We start from the raw sequence: 13,953 nt of genomic DNA, 5'->3' as shown, positions 1-13,953 counted from the left end.
GAGTGCAAAGACTGAATCTTTCTTTATCTGAGTTAGAGATTGAGAATTTAGACAGAAACAGAAATCAAATCCTTTCTAGACGATGTTGTAAAATTTACAAATTATGATTATAGAGAAAGAAGGAGAAGGCCATCATAGTGATTTTTTTTTTTTTTGTTAAGGAAATGTTAAATGTGAACCATCATCATAGAAAATTACTGAACAAGAGAAGAAACACAAATGTTAAAAAAGAAGAGATTTGTCTCTATTCTATAGCAAAAAAAAGAGAGCTAAGAACAGTTAATTAGAGATAAAATAGGAAGTTGACCAAGAACAACCTCACTTTCCTCTATAGCCTCCTTTAATCTCGTTTTACCATATGTATACAAACAAACATTGCCATGTTGAATGAAATGAAAATCCTCTCATATATGCATATACATTTATGTATGAGAGTCCAATCTGAATCAATCACAAGATTTTCCTCACTTTTACTTTTTTTTTTTTTTTTTTTTTTTTTTTTTTTTTTTTAATACCAAAGTACTAGATAGTACGAATCGCATGAGTGAGGTCGTCGTGTCTAAGTCAACGGNGGCAACAGCTTACAAGAATGACTCAAACGAGCCAAAACGAAGGAACATTGTTTACATAGGTAACTAAATGCGGAACTGAACGAACTCGTCGAGCTAAATTATCCGCTTTACCATTCTGAGAGCGGGGAACATAGACCAAGGCAAACGAATCAAACTCCTCTCTATCCGCCTGTATGTCCTCCAGATAAGGCGTAAAAGCTGGCCACTCAGCAGGTGAAGACACCATCTTCACTAGGTCAGAGCAGTCGGTGAGAAATACAACAGATTGCTTATCCGCCCCAATCATACATCGCATAGCTCAAATAAGGGCCTCAATCTCGGCATGAAGAGGGGATAGGCTCCGACGCAGGTTGGCAGCACCCATAATAGGGGTATCTCCCCAGGGTGACGTACAATACCATCCTCGGCCCGCATAGCGATCTGTTGCTTTCCAAGAGCCATCAACAAAACACATATAACTTGAGAAAGACCTAGCAACACCCAAACCCCCGTTTCTACCTGGTGGAACTGCATCATGAACAGTCGATGTGAGATCCATATCTTCTACTTGGGCCAGAGCCCATGCCCTTGCCTCATCCTCTGCTATTCGTAAAATAGCAAGGGGATTTGAGTCCAAATTACTAAATAGTTTATCATTACGGGCTTTCCAAATATACCACAAAATCCAGGGGAAAAACTCCTGGTTTGGAATATTATTGGATCGCCAAAATAGGGAATCCATATTCGTGAAAACCGACTCCGATGGAAAGCAACCCAGTGCTGTCGGGAATTGGGACAAAGCCCAGACCTGTCTAGCTGGTGGGCATTCAAAGAGAGTATGATTAATTGTCTCTTCCTGACAACCACAAAGACTACACGTGGCATCTCCACATATACCACAACGCCTTAGATTAGCCGCAACTGCCATACACCCCGATAGCACCATAGAAAATGCCAAAGCTTCGGAGGGCATTTAATTTTCCATACAAAAGCCTGAAGAGGAACAATGTTTGTCCCATAGACACTCAATTCAGTAGGAACTGTGTGTTCTGAACGGAGAATATGATACCCTGATTTAACCGTATACCTACCAGCCTTAGTAAAATACCATCCCAACAAATCCGGTTTATCCGGTTGTCGCAACGACAATGCAGAGATTATAACTGCATCCTCCGGTACAAACGTAGCCGCATGCTGAGCCATATCCCAAGAGTTTGAACTCCTATCAATAAAATTTGAAACTCGGAGCAGAGGGTCAGCGGGAACCCCCATGCTCAATGCTGGTCTCGGGGATTGAGCAGGAATCCAGGGATCTGTCCATACTGAAATGGAGTCACCGGATCCTACCCGTTTAATTAGTCCTTTGTTAACCAGAGAGCGAGCAGAAACTATACTTCACCACCCATAAGACGGCGAATAAGACTTAATAGGATCTAAAGGGTCCGCATGTCGATAGTAACGACCCTTAAAAACCCGTGCAAAAAGACAATCCGGAACCATAATTAGCCGCCAAAGCTGTTTAGCAAGCAAAGCAGTGTTATAATCATCCAAACACCGAAAACCCAACCCCCCGCATCTTTCCCGCAACATAGTTTATCCCAGGTGATCCAGTGTAGCCCCGTGTTTGCTCCGACGAGCTCCACCAGAAATTCGAAATGGCGCTTGTTAGCTTCTTCGTAACCGTCTTTGGGAGACGAAAACACGACATTACAAAGGTAGGAACCGCCGTAGCGACCGATTTAATCATAACCTCCTTCCCCCCTTTGGATAACAATCTCGCTGGCCACCCACTGGCCCGTGCTTGCAGCTTGTCTTGGACAAACGAAAATATTTTCGTCTTAGATCCACCTAAACTTTCCGGGATTCCCAGATAAGAACTCATTCCACCTAAATTTGTAATACCTAAGACCCCCTTTAATTCCTCCCTGAGATCAACATCCACCGTATGTCGAAATTGAACAGAAGACTTCTGAAAGTTGATTTGCTGACCAGAAACCCGTTCATAATGTTGGAGAATCCCCAAAACCACCTCACATTGCTCCTTTGTGGCCCGACAGAAGAACAAACTGTCATCCGCGAATAACATGTGCGAGATAGAAGGACTAGCAGTGGAAACCCGGATACCAGTAAAAAGCTTTGCCTGTTCAGCTTTCCGAAAATGAGCAATAAGCACCTCCGTACACAAGATAAAAAAATATGGCGACAAAGGATCTCCTTGTCTCAATCCCCGATTTTCCTCATTTTTACTTGTTGTGATTGATTGATAGAATGATAAATGGGATACATTAATTTTTCTACAAAAAAAAAATTGTGTGTCACACACTAATGTGGTTAGTGATATATTTGCTGCCCTTTAAAATAGGTTTTATGGACTGCTTAAACCATTTCTTCATGTAACACATAACTCCATGCATAATATTAATTATATAAAACTTTCAGAAAACAAATTATCACATAAGCAAAAAGTATGTCAAAAACAAAAAAAAAAGTCCCGTGCTTTCATCGCATATTTTCGAGAAAAAAAAATTGTTATTCCATATATAATTTTTTAATAGAATAGATTATTGTATATAAGCATCATTACCTTGTCCTTCGATGTTTTGCATTAGTCATACTTTTCGGTAATTAACCAGAGTTTCAGTTTCTAACATGATTAACCTTGATGATGTCTCCATTCCTTTCTCAAGATCTGAAAATGTAAAGAAATAAACAGTTTTTGATACCAAATGAAATAGCTATAACGGAGACATGTTAAAGACACAACCATATATGAATTAACTTTAAAATCCAAGAAAAGTAACTTTTCTTTTATAAATCCTACATGCCGGCCCGACATTAACAAGTGCCCTACGAAAAAAAAAAAAAAGAAATCCTCTTTTTTGTGCTTTGTTGCTTTAAAATTTTATGTTTTCTATAGAAGCCTACAATTTTAAAGGTTTTTCACATATCTGACAAAAACAAAAGGCCTTTTACATATAAGTATTTAGTTCTTGTACATATCTCATCCACAAAAAAAGACCTTATTGTTTAAAAGATTTATATGTAAAAAGGCTTTCAAAATTAGAGGCCCGAATCCTTGATTAAAAATCCTATTATTACAAAGTTTTAGGTGTAATTTAAAGTATATAGTTTATGAACAAGCCCTTGGGCATAAAATAAAAAAGTTTTTCCACTATGTTAGAAACACTAATAAGAAATTCCTAATGAGAAAAGGATTGCAAAAAGTTGAACTGAATTCCAAAAAGGAACACTACATATATATCGTGTATGCACAAAAAAATATATTTTACGTACGATTCATCTAGAGAAGGAAATAAAGTAAACAAAATCCTAAAAGGACTATGATAGAAGCTCGTAAATTTATATAAATAGGGCACATACGTGACTTCTTTTTCACCAACACATTCTAAGAGTTCAGATCTCTCATCATATTCTATACATACGATTCGAATCATGGCCACAAAGAAGATCTTTGGCTTCGTGCTTGTGATCATGTTTCTCTTGGGTTCCAGCTCCGCTAAAATCTACAAAGTTGGAGCTTCCAATTATGGATGGACGGTAAAGGACGACGAACATAAGGAATTCCACGTTGGAGATTCACTTGTCTTCGAATACGATCAGAACGTCAACGACGTCACTCAAGTATCCAACGTTTTAGAGTATGATTCATGTGATTCTTCTTCTCCTAAAGTTGTTTACAACACAGGACACGATGTCGTAACCTTCACGGAACCAGGACATCACTATTTCATCACCTCAAATCATATTCATTGCGTCTGGGGGATGAAACTCGATGTTCTTGTCGTCCATGACTCGTCACGTCCGACTCCTCCACCACCACCACCATCTAGGAAGATCCATGGCCCATCAGGTCCGATTCCTTCACCACCACCACTGAGGGAGATCCATGAGCCGTCACATCCGGTTCCTCCACCACCACCACCGACGAGTATCCATGAGCCGTCACGTCCGAATCCTTCACCACCACCGAGCAAGATACTTCCTTCTGGAAGGATTTACGATGTCGGTGATTCAAGCGGATGGAGCGTATATAACAGTTTCTACTATTCCAAGTGGAGTGAAGATAAACAATTTCGTGTTGGAGATACTCTCTTTTTCGAATACAACAAGCACATCAACGACGTTAGGGAAATCAGCGGTGAACTTGAGTTTGAATCCTGCAAACCAACTTCAACTGTAGCCGTGTACAAGACGGGGCACGATCTCGTTAAGCTCACGAAGCCAGGTGTGCATTATTTTGTAAGCTTAAAGACTGGTCTCTGTCAAGCTGGGATTAAGCTTCGTGTCACGGTGCAACCATCAACCGAAGACGTTACTTTTCCGAGTGTTCCCAAGAAGAAGATGAAGTCGTCACCTATTGGCTTCTTCAACAGATGGTGGTTACGCATTTTCAGACCTCATCACTAAGTAGTCAATTATTAATGATTACATTAGTGTTATTGAGAGTTTTTCTTTTTGGCTTTTTGGTTTTCTTTTTGTTAGTCGTTTGTTTAGTGGCTGGAATACATTGTTTCATTTTAGATTTTGTCATAAGTTTTTCTTTAATTTTTCAACGTTTATATTTACTTTTGATCATGAGAATATGGCCATAAATTCATAAACATGAACACGTCGCATATGACATGTGACATGCCCATGTGTTAGATTCTTAACAGAAACTGAAACCCTTTAATAAACAATAGCTAGAACGAGAACTATCGTATTGAAATTTAACCCCAAAGTAAAAAATAAAAAAAATTTAGTGAAGAACTTGTTGTTTACTTCTCAGCCAAGTAAGTGCCCTTCGAAGACCATTAAGCAGATAAAGAGAACGTGAAAGTTGTCCAAAAAAAAAAAAGAGAACGTGAAAGTTAGAAATTAGAATAGTGCTTGACGTTCCACTTACACACCCTAAAAGTGAGTGTTTTAGATGTCTCTACGGAACTGTATATGCCTGACATGTTTTGATAGTGTCATTATTAGCCAATATTCCAAACTTGCCCGGCCGTGTTTAGCTAATATGACACACTATGAAAACTTTCTCAAAATCTGTCAAAACAACAAATGCTGAAGTGGATACATTGGAATAGCTCCAAACTTTCCCGTTTTTTTTTCTTTTCTAAAAGTAGCATATCCAATTAAGTACATTTTCTAAGTGGGGAAGTTGCTTATAAGTTATATATAATTGATCTCAAACCACGAAAGAATGTATATAGTGAGTGCTTACAAGCACATGCATGCTTTACGAAACTTAGATCCTTTACGAACCATAGCTCAATATATATCAATCGTAGATTAAATAGTTGAAATAGTGCTATGAACATGGACACATGGTTGTCTCTTTTTCACTTCTCTAGCTGGGAGATGGAGCTAAGAGAAGGTTTTTCTCAACTTCTGCTTAGAACCTGACATCTGGCTTAGTATATAACTGACACATGTCATCTCTTATTTTTAAAGGCCATTGTTTTTATATTTTCATATTGAGTCTAACAAAACAAGACCAATTACAGGCCCAACAAATATAATTGACAGCTCTTACACCCATCAGGAGGATACAAACCAAACGATGTCGAATTCACTTGTACTCACCTTCTCACAACCATCGTTCCCCAACAGTTACCACCTCCGATGTACCTTACCTTCTCACAACCATCGTTCCCAGCAGCTACCACCTCCGATGTACCTTCACAAAAATCTCCTAATCCTTGGGTTTCTTTGGTTTAATTCTCCTACTCCACCACCAAATTCTAAATCATTTCCGGTTTAATGTATGTGTCAAGAACTCAAGCTCCTGAACACCTATTTGAAGTTCCGAACTGTATGTAACATTAATTCTGTCCAAAATCGTTTTTAAATTGTTTAGAATCAAATTTAAAAATTTCAAGAAAGGGGTTTAGATCTGCACTACCAATTAGAATCATATGAACCATTATTATGATTACGTTATTTGTATTACTTATTACAATCTATAAGGTAATTAAAGAATTCCATTGAAGTATATCCTTCATTTTCATCTTTACGTTTACCACCCAATTATAACGTAATGAAAAATAATATCAAACACCTATGATTTCATGGTCATTAACATTTCATTTCAATCCTTGATTACTCTCCCTCAACCATTGCATTAAGTTTTCTTTTTAAATAACAACCTTTGACGACACTCACATTCTCTCTCTCACACCATGGGTAAACCTAAAACAATACTCTACCCTTGATTCAACCTCCAATGAAACACACAACACACTAGTATCAATAGGATTGTTGTTCGGGTCATCCATATTTGGGAAGTTCGAGACTTTCGAAGAAACAATATCTTACTTATTGTTCCTCACGAAAATATCTCCTTCCTGATGAAAATGTATATTATCTCTATTATTGTTCCTCTTGACCCCTGATTTACCTCCGTTTTAATACATTCATTTAGCCTTTGTTTCAGGATTGTGCTATACAAGCTTCAGTCCTTCCTAATCGTGTGCCTAAGGTTCAAGATCAATTGGTTAAAGGCCAGTTATACAACATCAATGATTTCGATGTTGTTGCATCCTCCAACCGTTATCGTCACACCAACCACAAGTGGAGAATTGTTTTCACGGAGAAAACGTCTTTGGAGACTGTTAAAAAACGACAATGCACTATTGGTTTTGATTATTTTAGGTTCTGTACTTTTTTAGACTTGCTTAATATGGTAGAAAAGGGTGAGGAGCTTCCAGGTAACAACATATTATGCACTGTTCGTATATCTGGTCTCTTAGCTTTTTTTTTTTTTTTTTTTTTTTTTTTTTTTTTTTTTTTTTTTTTTTTTTTTTTTNTTTCGTTCTACTCTTTGTAAGTCTGTAACTATGTAACATTTCTGGTGTTTGTTGTAGTGGTGACAGCGTATACATATCTCTTTGGAGAGAACTTGCGGTCGATGCCCATGCCAAACTTTTAATCCTAAAAGATGAAACATTTGTTGTTATTGCAACCCATGTAAACCCACAGAAAGTTGGGCATAAGTGTTTTGTTTTTAACGTCCTACTTTCTATTAAATATTAATTGGTTAACGTTTTATTGTTCTAAAACTTAAGACCAATGTATATGGGCCTATAAATGAATATAATGCTAACAATGGGCCATATGTATTCTTGACAATTTCAAAATTAGAGCATGGCTTGACAATTTCAAAATTAGAGCATGGTTAATAATACTGTTTAAGATTTGATGTTCTTCATCGTCAATTCAATAAACCATGGAAAGCTAAATATTGTTTTAGTAACGTCCCATTATCGCCTTTAAATCCCAATAAATTAGCTTACATTTATATAAAAAAATCTGTTTCAATGTTTAGTCATAAATTTATATTCCAATCTCTTATTTCTCTTCATCTAAAATTCTATATTATCCCATTAATTTTAAACGGCCAAATTTTGCTACTATAATGGCTGACTGGCTGGTTCATTAATATGTATATTTCATGTGATTGTATTCTATTTCGTACTCAAACTATTGTTATGATTCGAGGAAAGTTCTAATGTCTCTGAAGCATTTTTCCTTTAGATCACGTAAATGATTTGCTCATTGCACAATTCATTTTTAAATGAAAATGGAGGATTTAAGATCTCAGACAAGGAACTAAAGTTTATGCAAGCATGTAAAGTAGTAGTCTGGACTGGTGGTTAGGTGGAGGAGAAAACCTTTACGTAATGAACAAACAATCAAAGAAAAAATTTAGTTACTCTTATTTTCTCCTTTAAGCTTTTTTCTATTGCCATATTGAGTAAGGTGTAATAACATTTTCTGTTTTATCTCAACGAGTTCTAAAGATTAATTACGGTATATATGGAGACACCATGAGCCTACGTGCACATACACTACGACATATTCATAAAGTCAAAACAATGCAACTTAGCCTAAGATATATATCACACAACGGTATAATTGTGTTAGAAAATGATTTTTTGAGTTTAAAATTTAATTATACATTCTTTTATTTTATATATTATTCTAACTTGGATATTTATTAAGATTACTACAGATAGGGAGAACTAAAGCTTAAAATAGATGATCAGATCTCTATTATATATATGTCGAAGGAAGGCATTAGAAGAAACAACGTTAGACGAAGTGATTTGTAATTGATTTTAGTTAACTTGTGATATGGGACTTTAATTTCAACTTTCTCTTATGTCTTCACGTAACAACAAAATAAAGATGATGAAGATTTGCCTTAAACAATGTCGAAATGAATAAAATCACCAAAAGGTGATCTTTATTTTATTTTATTTTTGTTTTAAAGCCACTGAATAGGCTTTGAAGCTTAAAGGATTCGTATCATTTTCCGTCTTGTGTTGACAGGGCAAAAAAAAGGGCTTTTGATGTTAGGGGTTACCAACAGTTAAAAGGGAAATAAATCACACATTATCTGAATATGAGGATGAAACATGTGCAACATTAAGGAATATTTATTTTATATCTCTAAACTTCATCATCTTTAATAAAAGATTACTCATGGGATAAATTCAAAACTCAAAAATGATGATAGCTCTCGGCTATTTCTGTAAGGCCACAACGGAAATAACATCCAAACAAGTTATCGTCGTAGTTTGAAAGTGACATGTATTAATATGACTATATGAGTCTATAATCTTTAGATGACAAATTACGTCTTGACCCAGCTGAAAATATAAAGATGATGATCATTTGCCCATACAGCTTACATCAAGCATGAAGTTGTTTAAATATTGATTGATCATTTTAATGTTAAATATCATTTCAATTTTTACAAATACATTACATAAATCATCTATTTTGTAGTCATAAAATTCGCCATGAATGTATTGCAAAATGGTTACATCGCAAAACAACATGTCATAAAAGAGAATCAGTCTAAGCTTTTAAACATTTTGTTACTCAAAAAAGTAAACATGATTAATAAAATCTATTATACATGAGGGTGAAGTTTAATTACTAAGATGCATACTCTTCCCTCAAAAATTTATATCATTTTTATCAATAAATAAAAGTCCAATTAAAAAAGCAAAATACAGAAAGATGAAATCTAACAGTTAAAAAATTTGCCAATGGAACAAATATGAAGATAAGTCTGAGGCAACTCTTAGTATATATATATATAAGTTAATTACAGTGCAATATGAACCATGAAATATATACTCAATTTAAAAATGATGGGACACAATTTGAAGAAACATTAAGCTGCAATTAAAAACCAGATTTCGGCAACTGGGCTGATGGGGGTTCAACGATACGACGAAGCGTATCAATTGTGGCTGCAATCTCGCCTTAGCAGCACCAGGAGTGAGCATATTGGCGGCTACAACCACCAATACCACTTTCAACGACCGAGGATTCATTTTCTTGTCAGGGACATCAATGGCGACTCCTACCATTTCAGGAGTTGTTGCGCTTCTCAAAGCTCTACACCATGATTGGTCTCCTGCTGCCATAAGATCAGCAATTGTTACTACAGGTTCTTATCTTTTTTTTTCATAAAATGTACATATGAGAAAAGAGAAACATTCTGATCTTGGTTTCATGTTTACTTTGTAGCTTGGAGAACAGATCCATTTGGAGAGCAGATTACTGCTGAAGGGTCACCTCGGAAGCTAACTGATCCATTCGACTACGGTGGAGGCCTTGTGAATCCAGAGAAAGCTACAAAACCTGGTCTGGTATACGACTTGGGACTTGAAGACTATGTACTCTACATGTGCTCTGTTGGTTACAACGAGACATCAATCTCTCAGCTTGTCGGTAAAGGAACAGTCTGTTCAAATCCCAAACCGTCTGTTCTTGATTTCAACTTACCTTCCATCACAATCCCCAACCTGAAGTTACTCTCACCAAAACCCTACCTAACGTTGGACCACTTGTGTAACATCCCCAATTTTATAATTGGAAGTTGGACCAATTTTCTTAATTCAGCCCATTAGTGACCCAAGTGAGCAAAACACAAACCGACAAGGGTTTATGTGTGTCGAAGTATGTGCGTATATCTCCTTCTTCATGAGCCATCAAAAGGGAGACGCAAATCCAAACCCTAACAAGATAGAAACTCGATCCTTGTGTCCAAAACTTGCCTGATCGAGCTGAGATTTGGTGGGGAGCTTCACGGTACTATAACCTAAATATTCAACGGTAGGATCGTGAATTTAACGGTTAGTTAAGGTTTTACTCGTGTGTTTCTAAGGCTCTTTTGTATAGAATAAATGGTGACATTATATGTTTGGTTTGGCAACGAGGTTGGATGGAGCTGGTGTTCTTGAATATTGGGTCTGACTTGGGAAAGGAGAAATGAGTTCAACATTTAAGTGGCAAAGGTGAGGGTGGTAATCTCGGAAACACAATGATTATTTTCTAAGCATGTTCTTCATGAATTGCTTATATAGCCTTGGAAACTATGTGATTGGATATGTCTATTGTTTGATATTGTATGCTTTGATATAATAATTAGATGTATGATTATAATGAATGATGACATGATATGATGAGTTGATGTGTAACATGGTGATCGTTGTGTGGTGATATGAAATGAGATTGTGTGTTGGGGACACAAACATGGGATTTGTTTTGTGTCTCGTGAGGGTGCGAACATGAGATTTGTTCGTGACTTGAGATGGGCAAACCTAAGATTGGTTTTGTAACTGGTAATTGGGCGAACATGAGATTTGTTTCGTACCTGGCGATTGGACGAACATGAGATTTGTTTCGTGCCATGCTAGATGATGAGATTTCGGTTTAGCAAGTTGATAAATGTGTGTAATGATGAGAATGTGGTGTTTAAATATGGATTAAATGATATTATGATTATATATGCTATATTGAATATTATGTGAAACCGTTATGCTTGTTGGATGTATGTCAAGAATGTGGAGTCTAATTCTATGCTATGCATTGATTATTGAATGTGATTAGAATGTTGTCATTGTGTTCACCCTTATATCTTTTCCCTCAGGTTAAAAAAAACAAGATTGAAGAATGTTATTTTTAAGAAAGAAGGATTTTGGCGGGACCATTTGAATAACACGTTGTCTTGGCCGATAAGGCGGGATGGGTGTTACAACTTGAGTCGGTTTATAACATAACGGTAGAGCCACCATTGGGCATCCAAGTTACTGTGACCCCAGAGACGCTAGTGTTCAACTCTACAACCAAACGGGCTTCTTTTAAAGTCAGAGTCTCGACCACGCACAAAATCAACACAGGTTACTACTTTGGAAGCTTAACCTGGAGTGACTCTCTGCATAATGTCACCATTCCCTTGTCTGTGAGAACGCAAATTCTGCCTTACTACTACGATGAGAATTAAACAAACAAAACTGAAAGCGAATGTGGAGTTTGTACTAACATATTATATTGAATGAATGTGAATGTGATTTAATTTTACATCAGATTTGAGCGGACAAAGATTCAATAAAAACTGGAAGCTACATATTTTCTTTGGTTCAATATAAAAATTGGAACTAAAATAAAACTTGATTTTCAAGTGAAAAGTTAATAATTATTTTGTATTCGTAAAATCGTCAGTAATTCTCCATATGTAAACCATGTTCCATTTAAAATATATATAAGTGGGAAATTAATTGGGTTATGAAAACTTAAATATGTCCCACATCAAAAAAAGCAAAAGACGACAGAGCTACATATATACAGAGAAGAGGCATCATCTGTCGCCGAGCTTGGTAACGTGAGCTTGTAATCCTAGTGGAGGCTTAAAGGGTAATGGTACGGTTATGTGGTATTAAGGGGTCGGGCTCGGGATTGATTGACCCTGCCCAATTCAATTCAGTTTCTGGCTGTGGATTGTTTACGGTCTATCTTTCTGAGTCCATTGTGACTTCTTGAGATGATCACAAAACTAGGCCATTACCTTTTTATTTTTTCCCTAATTAGCTTCCTTGGAAAACAAGTAATCAGATATTACACATTTTTGTTCATTGCAGAGAAGTCTTCTTCTGACTGACCTGTATAGGTTTCATCTGTTTAGAGGATGAGATCCACGCCGTGCTGGAGGTGGTATAGGTCACTTCCTGAATGAACAAATAACCTACTTTGTTTCTATAGTTTAACTTATGTAACTAATTTGATTAGTAATGGTGAATTTCTGCTTTGTATATTCTTATCCCCTAATCTTCTCCAAGCCGATAATTTCAGATTTTTTCATTAGGTGTATGTTTTTTTTTAGTTTCTATTTATTTTCATGCAATCTTCCTTGATCAGTAGTGGCTCTTGATCTATTAACCACTGAAGAAGATTTCAGGAGTTGTTTCTTAGGTTGAGCTAAAATAACACACATCGAAAGAAGCAAAAGACGACAGAGCTACATATATACAGAGAATAGGATCTGTTGCCGAGCTTGGTAACGTGAGCTTGTAATCCGAGTGGAGGCTTTAAGGGTAATGGTACGGTTATGTGGGATTAAGGGGTCGGGATCGGGATTGATTGACACTCCCAATTCAAGTTGGTTTCTGGCGGTGGATTGTTTGGGGTCTAGCTTCCGACTTCTTGAATGGAACGCAACTAGGCCATTACCTTTTTATTTTTATAAATTTAGTATAGAAAATCATTGTAAAATTTTCAAAACAAAATGATAAGTAAATTTTTTTGATATAATTCTAATAGATTCAGCTTAAACAATAAATCGTGTATTGCCCAAGCAGCTTCCTAGTATACACATATGACATATGTATCATTATATTTCTTTGATTCTATAAAAAAACTAGTTAATTATTTTCTTCTGAACGTGTACATATACTTTTCCTCGTCATAAGGCCAAACCCTGCTTCTAACTAAAACAACTTAACGACGTTAAAATAATAGCAAGGAAATAAAACACAAGTGTGCAAAAGAGCGTCGACCTGAGTCAAAGAGATCATGAGATCTGACAAATAACAAAAAGCTGCTAACTTTGCTTACATAACATCATCATCTCAATTTATACATATTCCTTTCCGTGATCAAGTTTTAGTCTCTTGTTTACTCATCTCGCAATGTGTCCCTTCTCCTATCTCCAAAGCTTTCATCTATCTCTCCCTCCCTCTCTCTCTCTCTCTCTCTATATATATATATATATATATTCCTAGATTATGTATATACAGATTGAATCTAGTAACTCTATGTTCCTTTCCAAAATCTTTTAACGTTGTCATAGATGTCTTCCTTGATAGTGAAAAGTCTCGGGTCTATTGTCTCTATCATTACAAGAATCTTCTCCTTCCGAAGACGCCGTCATGTGTCTAATCCAAGAACCACCACGCATATAAGCTACTTCAGGATGTCTAAGAAACGTCCACTCTCTTTGCAGGTTATTTTTTCTTTCTTTGAATAGCCACCCCGTTGTTGCCTAACCGCAGCCACAATCATAGGGCATCCGTGATCATTGGCTTTTTTTTTTTTTTTTTTT

At 36.4% G+C, this 13,953-nt stretch overlaps 4 protein-coding genes across 4 annotated transcripts in view; 2 read left to right on the top strand and 2 right to left on the bottom strand.

Annotated features, from left to right (window-relative positions):
• LOC104750137 (probable methyltransferase PMT17) overlaps nt 1-867 on the bottom strand; it is a 2,748-nt gene extending 1,881 nt beyond the window's left edge. Inside the window, exon 1 of the mRNA XM_010471890.2 lies at nt 684-867. Coding sequence (XP_010470192.1) covers nt 684-867 — 184 coding nt within the window. The remainder of the gene's footprint in view (nt 1-683) is intronic.
• Nucleotides 2,095-2,637, bottom strand: LOC104750128. The gene has a single exon (XM_010471881.1). It carries the CDS (start codon nt 2,635-2,637, stop codon nt 2,095-2,097), a length of 543 nt encoding a protein of 180 aa, XP_010470183.1.
• On the top strand, nt 3,966-4,979 carry LOC104750120 (uclacyanin 1-like). The gene has a single exon (XM_010471870.1). The coding sequence runs from the start codon at nt 4,005-4,007 to the stop codon at nt 4,977-4,979; it is 975 nt and encodes a 324-aa protein (XP_010470172.1). The 5' UTR covers nt 3,966-4,004.
• The window catches only part of LOC104720903 (heavy metal-associated isoprenylated plant protein 21-like), a 1,758-nt gene continuing 1,506 nt past the window's right edge, over nt 13,702-13,953 (top strand). Inside the window, exon 1 of the mRNA XM_010438803.1 lies at nt 13,702-13,854. Within this exon, the coding sequence (XP_010437105.1) occupies nt 13,702-13,854 (153 nt within the window). The remainder of the gene's footprint in view (nt 13,855-13,953) is intronic.

The sequence above is a fragment of the Camelina sativa genome, chromosome 2 (genome assembly GCF_000633955.1).
Source record: "Camelina sativa cultivar DH55 chromosome 2, Cs, whole genome shotgun sequence".
Taxonomy (NCBI): domain Eukaryota; kingdom Viridiplantae; phylum Streptophyta; class Magnoliopsida; order Brassicales; family Brassicaceae; genus Camelina; species Camelina sativa.
Note: the sequence above shows the minus strand (reverse complement) of the source record. Positions and strands in the feature narration are given on the sequence as shown.

Coding starts and splice junctions, on each gene's coding strand:
- LOC104750128 (XM_010471881.1), bottom strand. CDS start 2,637: ATGTTATTCGCGGATGACAGTTTGTTCTTCTGTCGGGCCACAAAGGAG.
- LOC104750120 (XM_010471870.1), top strand. CDS start 4,005: ATGGCCACAAAGAAGATCTTTGGCTTCGTGCTTGTGATCATGTTTCTC.